General features: G+C 33.6%; 1 protein-coding gene across 1 annotated transcript in view; it reads left to right on the top strand.

Moving 5' to 3' along the window:
• The window catches only part of ZGRF1 (zinc finger GRF-type containing 1), a 97662-nt gene that overhangs the window by 63890 nt on the left and 21375 nt on the right, over positions 1-12397 (top strand). The window contains exons 17-23 of the mRNA XM_063107470.1: positions 452-529; positions 734-881; positions 4170-4297; positions 5555-5678; positions 10846-11022; positions 11157-11291; positions 12056-12317. Of these exons, the coding sequence (XP_062963540.1) occupies positions 452-529; positions 734-881; positions 4170-4297; positions 5555-5678; positions 10846-11022; positions 11157-11291; positions 12056-12317 (1052 nt within the window). The remainder of the gene's footprint in view (positions 1-451; positions 530-733; positions 882-4169; positions 4298-5554; positions 5679-10845; positions 11023-11156; positions 11292-12055; positions 12318-12397) is intronic.

The raw sequence follows: 12397 nt of genomic DNA, 5'->3' as shown, positions 1-12397 counted from the left end.
TCATGGAAAGATTTGCATTATCTTTTTTTTTTTTTTTTGTCGTTTTTTCGTGACCGGCACTCAGCCAGTGAGTGCACCGGTCATTCCTATATAGGATCCGAACCCGCGGCGGGAGCGTCGCCACGCTCCCAGCGCAGCACTCTACCGAGTGCGCCACGGGCTCGGCCCCTGCATTATCTTTTAATTCTGTTTTTCTGTGAACTTTCTGAAGTACCTTTATAGGTATTTTTAAGTTCTCTAGAAAATGCATTATATTAAAAAATCTTTCAACTACACTGCATTTACTTTATTTGAGTTTGGGTATTTCACATTAAATTATATAACTCTATAATATACTGTATAGAAAATTAACTTTTATAACAAAATATTACATGAAACTTTGTTTTATATTCTATTTTCTAAGTAATCAGAATTTATTTTGTTTTTTTGTTTGTTTGTTTGTTTTTTGAAGGCTTCTCAGTCTTGGATTTGAAAAGTTTGTCAGAGTTGGAAGTGTTAGGAAGATTGCCAAGCCAATTTTACCTTATAGGTAAGAATGCTAAATTTCAAAAGTCGCAGAATGTTTAGAGAGAAGTATGGTAATTTTATATAACTCTTACCGTAAATTTAGTTTTTGAAGAAGAGTGGAGAAAGCCTTATCTATTTCTTGGTTATCTTAGTCTGTATTTTACTTTTTAGTGATGCTATGAAAAGTGGAATAAAGAGGGGTGTTCTTATGTAATTCTTTCTTTAGCTTGCATGCTGGCTCAGAAAATGAAAATGAACAATTAAAAGAACTACACGCTCTAATGAAAGAAGACCTAACTCCTGTGGAAAGAGTCTATGTGAGAAAAAGTATTGAGCAGCATAAACTGGGGACCAATAAAACCCTGCTGAAGCAGGTAAAAGGAAGAAACTTCAATTTGTTTCTTAATTAATATATACTATTCAGATTCTCTTATTTCTGTTGATGGGTTTAAAAACAAAAACAAAACTATTGTGATAACTTAGATTTAACTAAGGCATGCACATGTACATCCTTGGATATAATCTACCCAGTGCATATTTTATGTTTGCTTCAAAGCATTCTTCACATTTATGAACAGATCCAACTCACTATGACTGAGTCATTCTTTCTTCTTTGCCTTATTTGCATACCTTTTTATAGGCTTGAAGAGGAAAGTGTACAGGTGGGAATAGATTCCTGGCAAGTTAAATGAAATTGGTTGTATTTGAGGAAAAATAGAGAAAGAGAAGATCTGACCCTGGTCAAAATATCCAAGTGAAATTTGTCTTCGATGCTTTCCTAGAAAGCTAGTCATTTCAGAGTCTGTCTACATCCCAGAATCCAGGAGGCTCAGACACTTGCTTCCAGATTTTGGGAGCCAAGACTGGAGACACAGGATCCCAAGCTGTAACAAGTAGTATTGTTCCCTTTTTCAAGTTCTGATCCAGGGCAGCTTGGGCATCAGCTGGTAGAAGGAAAAGAAATTAATCAGTAGCTTCCTCCTATGAAAGGAGAGCATGGGGAAAAGAAAGGGGGATGGGGTTGTTGGCTTCTTGGCCCATGTGGACATTGGTTACTTTCTGTAACAGATTTGGGAAAATCATCCTGCTTGGGACTCTGTATTGAGCAGCTATTGCTGAAATAATGATGCTTAACAAATAAAATCTTAGGGCCGAGCCCGTGGCGCACTTGGTAGAGTGCTGCGCTGGGAGCGGGTTCGGATCCTATATAGGACTGACCGGTGCACTCACTGGCTGAGTGCCGGTCACGGAAAAAAAAAAAAAAACAAATAAAATCTTAATATTTTAAGACAACAACTTATGATTATACAGGTAACTGGTGTGGCTTGGCTTGAGGCAATGGGTCAAGTCTCTTATTATGAGAACAGTTGCCTATGGCATGATGCTCTTCTCCAGATATATGGCAGAAAAGTAAGAGGCAGGTCAGATCACATGACACATTTAAAGCATCTGTTCACATCATGTCTGCTAACATTCCATTTGCTGTATAACAGGTCATATGGCTAAGCCCAACATCAGTGAGGCAGGGAAACACGAGGGTACTTCAAAAAGTTCGTGAAAAAAAGAATTGAAACATGATACAAATCTTTCCATGAGCTTTTTGAAGTAAGCTCCTATGTTCCACCTACTTCTCTGGTGGGACGCACTACTAAGTCACGTAGCAAAGGGTGTGGATGTGTAATAGTACTCTCACAGGGAGGAAGAGAGAAATCAGAAATAACAAATCCACAATAAGTTTTGGTTCTAGAATCCTCAAAGGGTTTCAGACTATCTTTCTGTTATCTGAATTATACAGTTAAATCTGTACCCTGTTTTCAACCAAATCTAGAAAAGCTTAGTTTGGTAGTATTTAGTTAATGCAAATTATTTATATAAACTACTTACCATTCTGCTCACTTACCCAACATAATAATGACTTGTAAAAATAACTGCTAATGGTTTCTTTGATAATTTTCTAAATGAAAGCCTGGTTACCATAATCTATTGCTTATTGGTCCCACCTATTCACAAATGAAAGCTATTTTAGAAGAATCTTTTTTTTTTTTTAAGTTTTCTCTAACATATTTCCAAGGTCCAATCAGGCATTCAGACCTGACACATTCCTAAAGTGACATGTCTTTACAATAAAACTAATTTTAAAAAGTGCTTCATAGTTCATCACTGCTTCCTAGGTCAATAACTAAATCTTTTCTGCTGTTAGAATCTCAGCAATATAGTAATAAATTAAATAACAATATAATTTTTTAAAGAAAAAAATTAGTACTTCAGGTTTTTGTATTAGATATTTCTTTAAATTAAAAAACATGCTTCCTGATTCATAACTTTGGAGTTCTCATTCTAAAGTTGTTTTTATCAGATATTATTATCAGAAACTAGATAATGAATGATATTTCCAGAATAATACCAAGGCTTAATCATTTTTAGAGAATCAAATGTTTAAATACTCTGGAATTTCTAATATAAATGTGGCTTTAGGATTTTTGTTTTTGTTTTTAACAAGAGAAGGAAAACATAACTGATATAGAGCTATTGTGTGAGATGAATGTTATTTATTATTAAAGATATATAGGTAGGATGGGTATGATATTTTATTTCACAGGATCTGTGGAAGCAATATTTAATTTGTTTGAAATTTAAAGCATATTTTCGTCACTTATATTTGTTGAAAAAAAGATATGGTCTGTTTTTTATGGACTACCCTGTTACCAAGAAGTGTAATTAGTAATATGTATATATGTATGAGTGTATGTACATAAGAATATATGTGTGTATACATATATGTAAATATATGCATATATACACAGGCACATCCATGTGTCCATGCATGCATGTGTATAGCTAGTGGACTACTAGGCCAATGACCACATCCAATTAGAAAATTCACAGATTTTTCCATTGTTTCCATTTAGTTCCAGAGATTAAATACCAGCTTTTATTAAGTTTTTTGCCTAGAATAATAGCATTCTGATATAATATTTAACTTGTAAGATTCAAGTATACTTACGGGCTACAAGTACACTTTAATTTACTGTTATTCAGAATTAGTTAGCCCTCTTTACCTAATTAAGTAAATCAAAAACCTAGTGTGCTTGAAGGTTAAGCAAAGGATAGTTTATTAGCATATTCAGTGTTCTTTGTGGAGAACTTTGGCCTGTGTTGATATAAGGCATGTTATCTTTATTCAGCCCATCTAGAAGATAAAAATGTGTGTTATCCTTGATACTTTAAAAATCCTCAGGGCCGAGCCCGTGGCGCACTTGGTAGGGTGCTGCGCTGGGAGCGCGGCGATCTTCCCGCCGCGGGTTCGGATCCTATATAGGACTGACCGGTGCACTCACTGGCTGAGTGCCGGTCACAAAAAAAAAAAAAAAAAAAAAAAAAAAAATCCTCAATATTGTAATATTTTACTTTTGAATATCAAAACATGACTTTTGTTTGTTCTTATTAAGGGACTTGTGGCTTAAGTAGCTTATATTCTGATTTCAATTTTGTATGTAAGAATAATGAAAATGTGGAGATAAAGTGACCTATGATTTCTGATTGCCAGAAATTAAATTAGGACTAACTCGCTTTCTGATTTTAGCCTACAATTTCTTTGGTAAATACATAATTTCATTTTCTTTTAATAGTTGTTAATTAATAACATTTTTGTTGTAATAAAGGTTCGAGTAGTTGGAGTTACCTGTGCAGCCTGCCCATTCCCATGCATGAGTGATCTTAAATTTCCTGTGGTAGTGCTGGATGAGTGTAGTCAAATAACTGAACCAGCCTCTCTACTTCCCATTGCAAGGTAAACTAAAAATTCTTTTCCCTTACCAAATTTTTGTGAAAATTCGTAGCAATTCAAGTACTAAACTGACTTTTAAGACAAATACAGAGGGAAATTTTGGGGTTAATATATCAAAATATTGTAAGATCACAGTTTAGAAAATTGGATGACATAATTCTTAAAGCATTGATAACCCTAGTGCTAGGATTCTACTAAAATCTTGCAGATTTCTCAACTAAATTAAAAGTTGCTCTTTAATCATAAACTCCACTGAAGAATGTCCTTCAGTTTCCTTACCTTGATAAAATTCGTGTTTAGTTTCTGAAAATAATTTTTAGATTGTGAAATGATATAAAGTATATAAAGAAAAACAAGTTGAAAATGAAAACTTTTCTCTTAAAATTAGAAAACTGTGAAATCCTTTAAGCTGTTTCAGCCAATTGAAATAGTGTGCTTGTAAAGCATCCCTTATTGAGGACTCCTAAAAGTAGTGGAAAGAGTACTAGAGCACTCTTCTTGGGAAGTCCTTGCTCTGTCCCAATTAATGAGGGAGTAGGGAACCAACTGTCATGGTTTGCCCGAGACTTGGAGGTTCCCAAATCATGAGGCTTTCAGTTTTTAGGATGAGTTGGTCACCCTACTAAGGAGCCAGGGATGGAAGAGTGGCAGAGGGTAGAGGATTAATACTTGTTGAGCATACTAAACTCATATATTTAATTTAATCCTTGCAAAGCCATGCAAGGTACTATTACCTACAGGTTACTAAGAATACTGAAACATGAAGAGATTAATTAATATGCTGTATCCATAAAATATAATAGAATTGAAATTTGGATATAGGTTTGCTTACAAAATTTGGATGTTTTCCCACTTTATCCTACTCCTCTTTAGAAAGACTTTTAGCCTCCAAGAGCCTAATTTATTTCATCTCTAAAACAAGAGTTTAAGCCAAATGACTTCTAAGAAAGCCTCTAATTCTAATAGTATATGGATTCTAAAAATCAGTATTTCCCAAATATGTTCTGTGAAATACTAAATTCATGTAGAGGCAAGGCTTAACAGGTTTTATGTAGGAAAAAATCAAGTTATATGAAGGATTCTTTACTGTGTAACTTTTGAAAGCCTTTAATACACTTGTTAGCACTATTAAGCCTTGTTACTTCTTGGGACACTTCATGGGATTTGAATTCTTTGAAATACATTTTGGAAAGCAGTGCAATAAATGATCTGGTACCCTTTTTTCATGGCTTAGATTAATTTTTGAAATTCTGTTTTTAGGTTTGAATGTGAAAAGCTGGTTCTTGTTGGAGACCCCAAACAGCTGCCTCCTACTATTCAGGGTTCTGATGCAGCTCATGAAAATGGACTGGAACAAACTCTTTTTGATCGACTTTGCTTAATGGTACCTATTGCTAAATTCATACAGTTATCATTTATTAATTATATACTGTGTGGGGGGTTGACACATTTTAGGGCTGGCCCCGTGGCTCACTCGGAAGAGAGGCCGCGGGTTCGGATCCTATATAGGGATGGCCGGTGTGCTCAGTGGCTGAGTGTGGTGCGGACCACACCATGCCGAGGGTTGCGATCCCCTTACCGGTCACAAGGAAAAAAAAAAAAAAAAAAAAGTACACATTTTAAAGATAAGTAGGACCCTATAATTCAAGTACTCCTTCATAAAAAGAATCTGCACTGGTAGATTAGCTCAGTTGGTTAGAGCACAGCCTTGTAACACCAAGGTCTAAAGGTTTGGTTCTCCATACCGGCCAGCCACCAAAAAAATAAATAAAATAAAATTAAATTAAATTAAATAAAAAATAAAATAAAATAAAATAAAATAAATAAAATAAAATAAAAATAAATAAATAAATAAAATGAAAGGAATCTTTTCCCTGTGTACTTTAGTAGTGGATAATAAGCATATTGATTTTGTTCTAAAATCAAAAAACTTACACCTCTTTTATCTGTGTAGAGCTCTATTTCACATTTTAAAAAAGTTTTTATATTAATTATTAATATAGTTTTAAATTGAGGTGGAATTCACCTAACATAAAACTAAGCATTTTAAAGTGAATAATTCATTGGCATTTAGTACATTCACAATGCTGTGCAACCACTATCTCTATCTAGGTCCAAAACATTTTCATCCCTCCAAAATAAAACCTCACACTCATTTAGCAGTTACTTCCCATTCCCTCTTCCTTCCAGCTTCAGGCAACTACAAGTCTATTTTCTGTATATTGATTTATTTATTCTGAATATTTCATATAAATGGAATCATACAAAGTGTGACCTTTTGTGTCTGGCTTCTTTCCCTTAGCATGACATTTTTTAGGTTCACCCACATTGTAGCATAAATCAGCACTATACTACTTTTTTTTTAAGTACATTTGCAGTGTTGTCCAACTGTCACCTCTCCATCCCAAACAGAAACTTTGTACCCATTTAACAATTATTCTCTATTCCGCCTTCCCCCAGCCCCTGGTAAACTCTATTCTGCTTTCTGTCTCTATGAATGTACCTATTCTAGGTGCCTCATATAAGTGGAATCATACAGTATTTATCATTTTGTGTCTGTCTTATTTACTTAGCATATGTTTTCAAGGTTCATCCATGTTGCAGCATGTATCAGAATTTCATTCCTTTTTAAGGCTGAATAATATTAGATCGCATGTATATACTGCATTTTTAGTGATGGATATTTGGGTTGTTTCCACATTTTGGTTATTGTGAATAACGGTGTTGTGAACATTTCTGCACACTATCTATCCAAATCCCTGCTTTTAGTTCATTATTTACCTAGAAATACAATTGTTGGGTCATATGATAATTCTATATTTAACTTTTTGAGGAACTGCCACAGTATTTTTTATAGCAGCTGCACCATTTTACCTTTCCAGCAGCAATGCACAGGGGTTTCAATTTCTTCACATCCTGGCCAACTCTTGTTATTTTCCTTTCTTTTTTTTTTTTTTTTTTTTTTTTAAATAATAGCCATCCTAACGGGTGTGAAGTAGTATCTCATTGTGGTTTCCCTAATGACTAATGATGTTGGGCATCTATTCATGTGTTTATTGGCCATTTGTACGAGTATATACTCTTTGAAGAAATGCTGATTCATGCCTTTTACCCATTTTTGAATTGGGTTGGTTTTTTGTTGTTGAGTTATAAGAGTTCTTCATATATTCTAGATATTAATCTCTTATCAGATGTATGATTTGCAAATATTTTCCTCCATTCTGTAGGTTGTCTTTTTGCTTTCTTGATAGATGCACAGAAGTTCTTGATTTTGATGTCCAATTCACCTATTTTTTCTTGTGTTGCTTGTGCTTTTGATATCGTATCAGTGAAATTGTTTCCAAATCCAGTGTCATGAAGATTTTCCCCAGTGTTTACTTCTCAGAGTTTTATAATTTTAGCTCTTATATTTAGGTCTTTGATCCATTTTGACTTAATTTTTGAATATAGTATAAGGTAAGTGTCCAACTTTATTCTTTTGCATGTGGATATCTGGTTTTCCCAACACCATTTGTTAAAAAGGCTGTCCTTTTTCCATTGAATTGTCTTGGCACCCTCATCAAAAATTAATTGGCCACTTATATAAGAGCTTATTTCTAGGCTCCCTATTCTATTCCATTGATCACTGGCTTGCAGAGGGCTGCCTTCCTGTTGTGTCCTCACATGGCAGAGAGAGAAAGAGAAAGAGAGAAAGAGCTCTGGTCTCTTCCTTTTCTTATCAGGACACTAATCCCATCATGCCCTTTTCCTCATGACCTCATCTAAAACTAATTACCACCCAAGGTCTTCCCTCCAAATACCATCACATTGGGTGTTAAGGCTTCAACATATGAATTTTGAGGGCACACAGACATTTAGTCCATAACATAGAAGTACTTCAATTATTCTTATAATTAGGTGTCTTTATCTGTCTTCTGTTTAAATTACTTTAATTTCATCTACATTATCTGTGAAGCCTTTCTTCTATGTCAGGAATTTTATTTCTGTTCCCCTTACATTGAGTTTCAAGTTGCATTTAGTTTTAAGTTGAATTTTAGTGAGTTTTGTGAAGAAATTCTATTTTGTTCTTTGCTGCTTTTAGTTTATTAGTTTTTTAAATGATATTGTTTTGAAAACCAGTTTGTTTTTTTAGGATTGAAATTTCCCTTTTAATCTCATTATCTTTTAATCATATCACCTTTGAGATTTTGTTTTACTGAATTGTATTCTGATTAAATTCTAAATTCTGATTAAATTATGGACATTTTTCTTCTGTTCCTTGGTTATGTTTTTGCCTGCGTTGGGTTCTGTATGTATCCTTTGCATTGTCTTCCTTTATTTTATTAATTTTGAGGGAGGGGCTATAGTATGTTTGCATGATTGCCATTCCTGTTTCATTTTCTGACTTTCTTGGGCAGCTCTCTCAGATTTGTATTCTGTGTTCTTTCTGTTTTCCCAGTTCCATGAAAATATGTTGGTGGGAGAGAGGGTTAGAGGTAGAATTGTCGGGAGAGTGCAGCGCTGGGAGCGCAGCGACGCTCCGGCCGCGGGTTCGGATCCTATATGGGAATGGCCGGTGCGCTCACTGGCTGAGTGCCGGTCACGAAAAAGACAAAAAAAAAAAAAAAAAAAAAAAAAAAAAAAAAAAAGAGGTAGAATTGAAATAGAACCGGGTTAAGAATGTATGCTGTCTTTATGACCTTATGTGGGCAATGCTCACTTCTAAGGTTTTGTTAAACACATTATACAAGGATTCAGTTCACATGGTTGGAGGTATTGTTCCTTTCCCAAAGTAGGAATACTCCTGGGCCTCAAATGTCCCATCAGTTCCATGTATGGTCCTCAGAGCCTTTGCTTCCACTAAAAACTTCGTATTCACTTCTCCTGTTTCATTATTCTTCTTAGGAGCTATTTCCATTATATGACTTCTGGAGAAATTAGTAATCTCACTCTGCTGCATTTCTCTTTCCTACCTCAGAATCTTGTTTCTTTCTTGATGACAAGCACTGTTTAATGTTTATGGCACTGGGCTGGCTGTAAACCTTTCTTTGTTGCATGACTGCTGAATTTTTTTCTTTGCTGCTGTTTTTAGCATTTTTTTGTACATTTATGTATTAGAGAATGGGTTCTGCAAGGCAGCTTTATTCTTCCCTGTTATTTCAGAAGTTCCTTCTTAAACTGAATTTCAACTTGCATTAACTTTTGAGTTGCGTTGTGTTCAGTTTTATGAAGAACCAAGCTTCCGTTGTCCTGTGTTTTTGATTGTAATTGAATTGAATTGTAAAATGTTCTACTCCTTCCACAATGTCAGTGTCTAGCCTCATTTGAATCAGATCTTTTTAATGGCTTTTTAAAATCTTAATTTTAAGAAATTATTTAAATTCTTAAAACATTTTTGAATAGGAAATATAGTCACATGGTTCAAAATTCTAGAGGAACCAAAAAGCATGGAGACAGTGAAGAATTTCACGCCTGTCCTCCTACCAGGTGAAAATAATACAACTATAATAACCTCACTGCACCCAAAAGAAAACCCTTTGTAGTGTTTTAGTATTTTTTTCCTTCCATATTTTATCCTAGGACTATATGCATATATCAAATGTATGTATTTTTACATAATTGAAACTATACCATAAATATATTATTCTGCTTTTTTTTAACTCTGCATAATGGTAAATCATCTACTCTTGTTATTACTAGCTGTGTAATCATCACTGTTGTCATATGTATATTTAATCACTTAGTATTATGTTGTATATTGCATAATTTAGTCATTTGTCTAACATTGAACATTTAGTTGTTTTCAGTTATAAATAATGATCCATTAAGCATTTTTTTTTTTGCTGATTATTTTTGTACTTAACACTTTTTGTCAGAGGTTTCACATACGTACTGACTTGGACTTATAAACTTAGACGAATTTATGCCCCAGAAAGTACTGAGAATTGATTTTTTTTTCTTATGTTTTTCCCCTATAGAAGATATTTTGTCCATGTGGTCATTAATTCTGCATTTAATTATATATGTATTATTATTAGAATGTGTTGTAGCTATTCAAAATGTTTCAACATTACTGTAGAACTTTTTTCAAATAAAAACATGCTCCAGAAGAGCCTAAAATAGATGGAACTTGGATTTTTTGATAGATTAACAAAAACTGAAACTTCTTTGAAGATTAAGAATGAAAAATGGCTTTTTATTCAGTGAGGAAAGTTAATAAAGAGTTAACAACACTTTCTAATTTTGAAGATTCTTTTTCAATTTAATGTTAGGCCAACTCCAGATAGATTGCAAAAGCATAATGTTAGGTGCCAAAATTAATTAGATAATAAGTCAAAGATTTGAAATGTTTTATATTTTTAATTTTCTTGTGTCAATTTAATATGAGCATATTTTTTAGTAATTTATCTTAAAAATATTTTTATTTATTGTCTTTATCATGGTTGTAATTCATCTCTCTTAAGACCACAGAAAAGCAACATTTACAATTTTTATCATATTGCTATTTTTCTTTCCCTTGAGAAAAAAAAATGTTATGTTTTAATTTATTTTTCTGCATTTAAATTTCTTAGGGTCACAAGCCAATTCTATTGAGAACCCAATATCGTTGTCACCCTGCAATTAGTGCTATTGCTAATGATCTATTTTATGAAGGAAACCTCATGAATGGTGTTTCGGAAACAGAGAGGAGCCCTTTATTGGAATGGCTACCAACCCTATGTTTCTATAACGTTAGAGGACTGGAACAGGTAAATGACATTAATGTTGATGGGACTCAACATGGTTTAGTTTCCTGGTTTAATTTTATTGTTGTTTGTATGGTTTTACTTGGTCTTTCTAGCCTTTCTGGGAAATATAATTTTGGATCTGTTTCTTATTCCAGATTGAAAGAGATAACAGCTTTCATAACGTGGCAGAAGCTACTTTTACACTCAAGCTGATTGAGTCACTGATTGCAAGTGGAATAGCAGGCTCTATGATTGGGGTAATAACATTATACAAATCCCAGGTGTACAAGGTTTGTATTACATATTACAATATTTGTTATACATTAAATATTATAATTATATATTACAATATTTTATATTACATTTGTAGTAGTTTGGTTTGGTGTTTGAAAAACTTTGGGGACTGTAATTAATGTATTTAAAAAGAAACATTCTGATTTTTTTCTGGTCTGGCTTTTTTTCTGTATAATTAAATATAAACCTAACAAGGTTTAATTAAATTCAGTTTACAGCTGTTGGGGCAAAAATGCAAATAAACAAATTAGAGGGAAGAAAATATGGTGTATGCTTTGTGTTTTGGGACAGATGGGATCGAATCTCTGTTTTCCAAAATGTTCTTTCATTATTATTACATTTTACTAGAAATCAAGGATAGATACCAAATATTAATGTACACATGAGCCAACTACTTCTAACTAGATTTTTCTTTTTCTCTTAGTATTTTTTCATCTGTTTTATTATTAGTTTATCACCTTCAAATTAGCATATCCAAATGAGTTCCTCACCAAAAGATAAATCACCAGTTTTGATTTTATTTCATAATTGGTATTGTCATCTAGTCATTTATCTGTTATTTTAGAAACTATCTGGCTAAGTCTATGTGAGTTATTAAAGAAAAATGGAAATTATCCACTTTAAATTAAAATGGTTGTTGTGAGTAGGTTCAGAGGCTTTCGTTCTTCTGCATTGTATGATCCCTTTATACAGTGATCCCTTCGTACATTTCTTCATACAGTCTCTGCACTGTATGATCCTTGTCTTCTTTTCTCCACAGCTTTGTCATTTACTTAGTGCTGTGGACTTTGACCATCCTAATATTAAAACTGTGCAGGTGTCCACAGTAGATGCTTTTCAGGGAGCTGAAAAGGAGATCATTATTCTGTCCTGCGTAAGGACAAGACAAGTAGGCTTCATTGATTCAGAAAAAAGAATGAATGTTGCATTGACAAGAGGAAGAAGGCATTTGCTGATTGTGGGAAATTTAGCCTGTTTGAGGAAAAATCGACTATGGGGGCGTGTGATCCAACACTGTGAAGGTAAAGTAAGAATGTGTTTAACTTAAGCATTTTAATTAAAACTGACTTTGATGGGTTAATACTTGTGGATTTTCAGGCAG

The sequence above is a fragment of the Cynocephalus volans genome, chromosome 9, assembly GCF_027409185.1.
Source record: "Cynocephalus volans isolate mCynVol1 chromosome 9, mCynVol1.pri, whole genome shotgun sequence".
NCBI lineage: Eukaryota > Metazoa > Chordata > Mammalia > Dermoptera > Cynocephalidae > Cynocephalus > Cynocephalus volans.
This window is presented reverse-complemented; position numbering and strand designations above follow the sequence as displayed.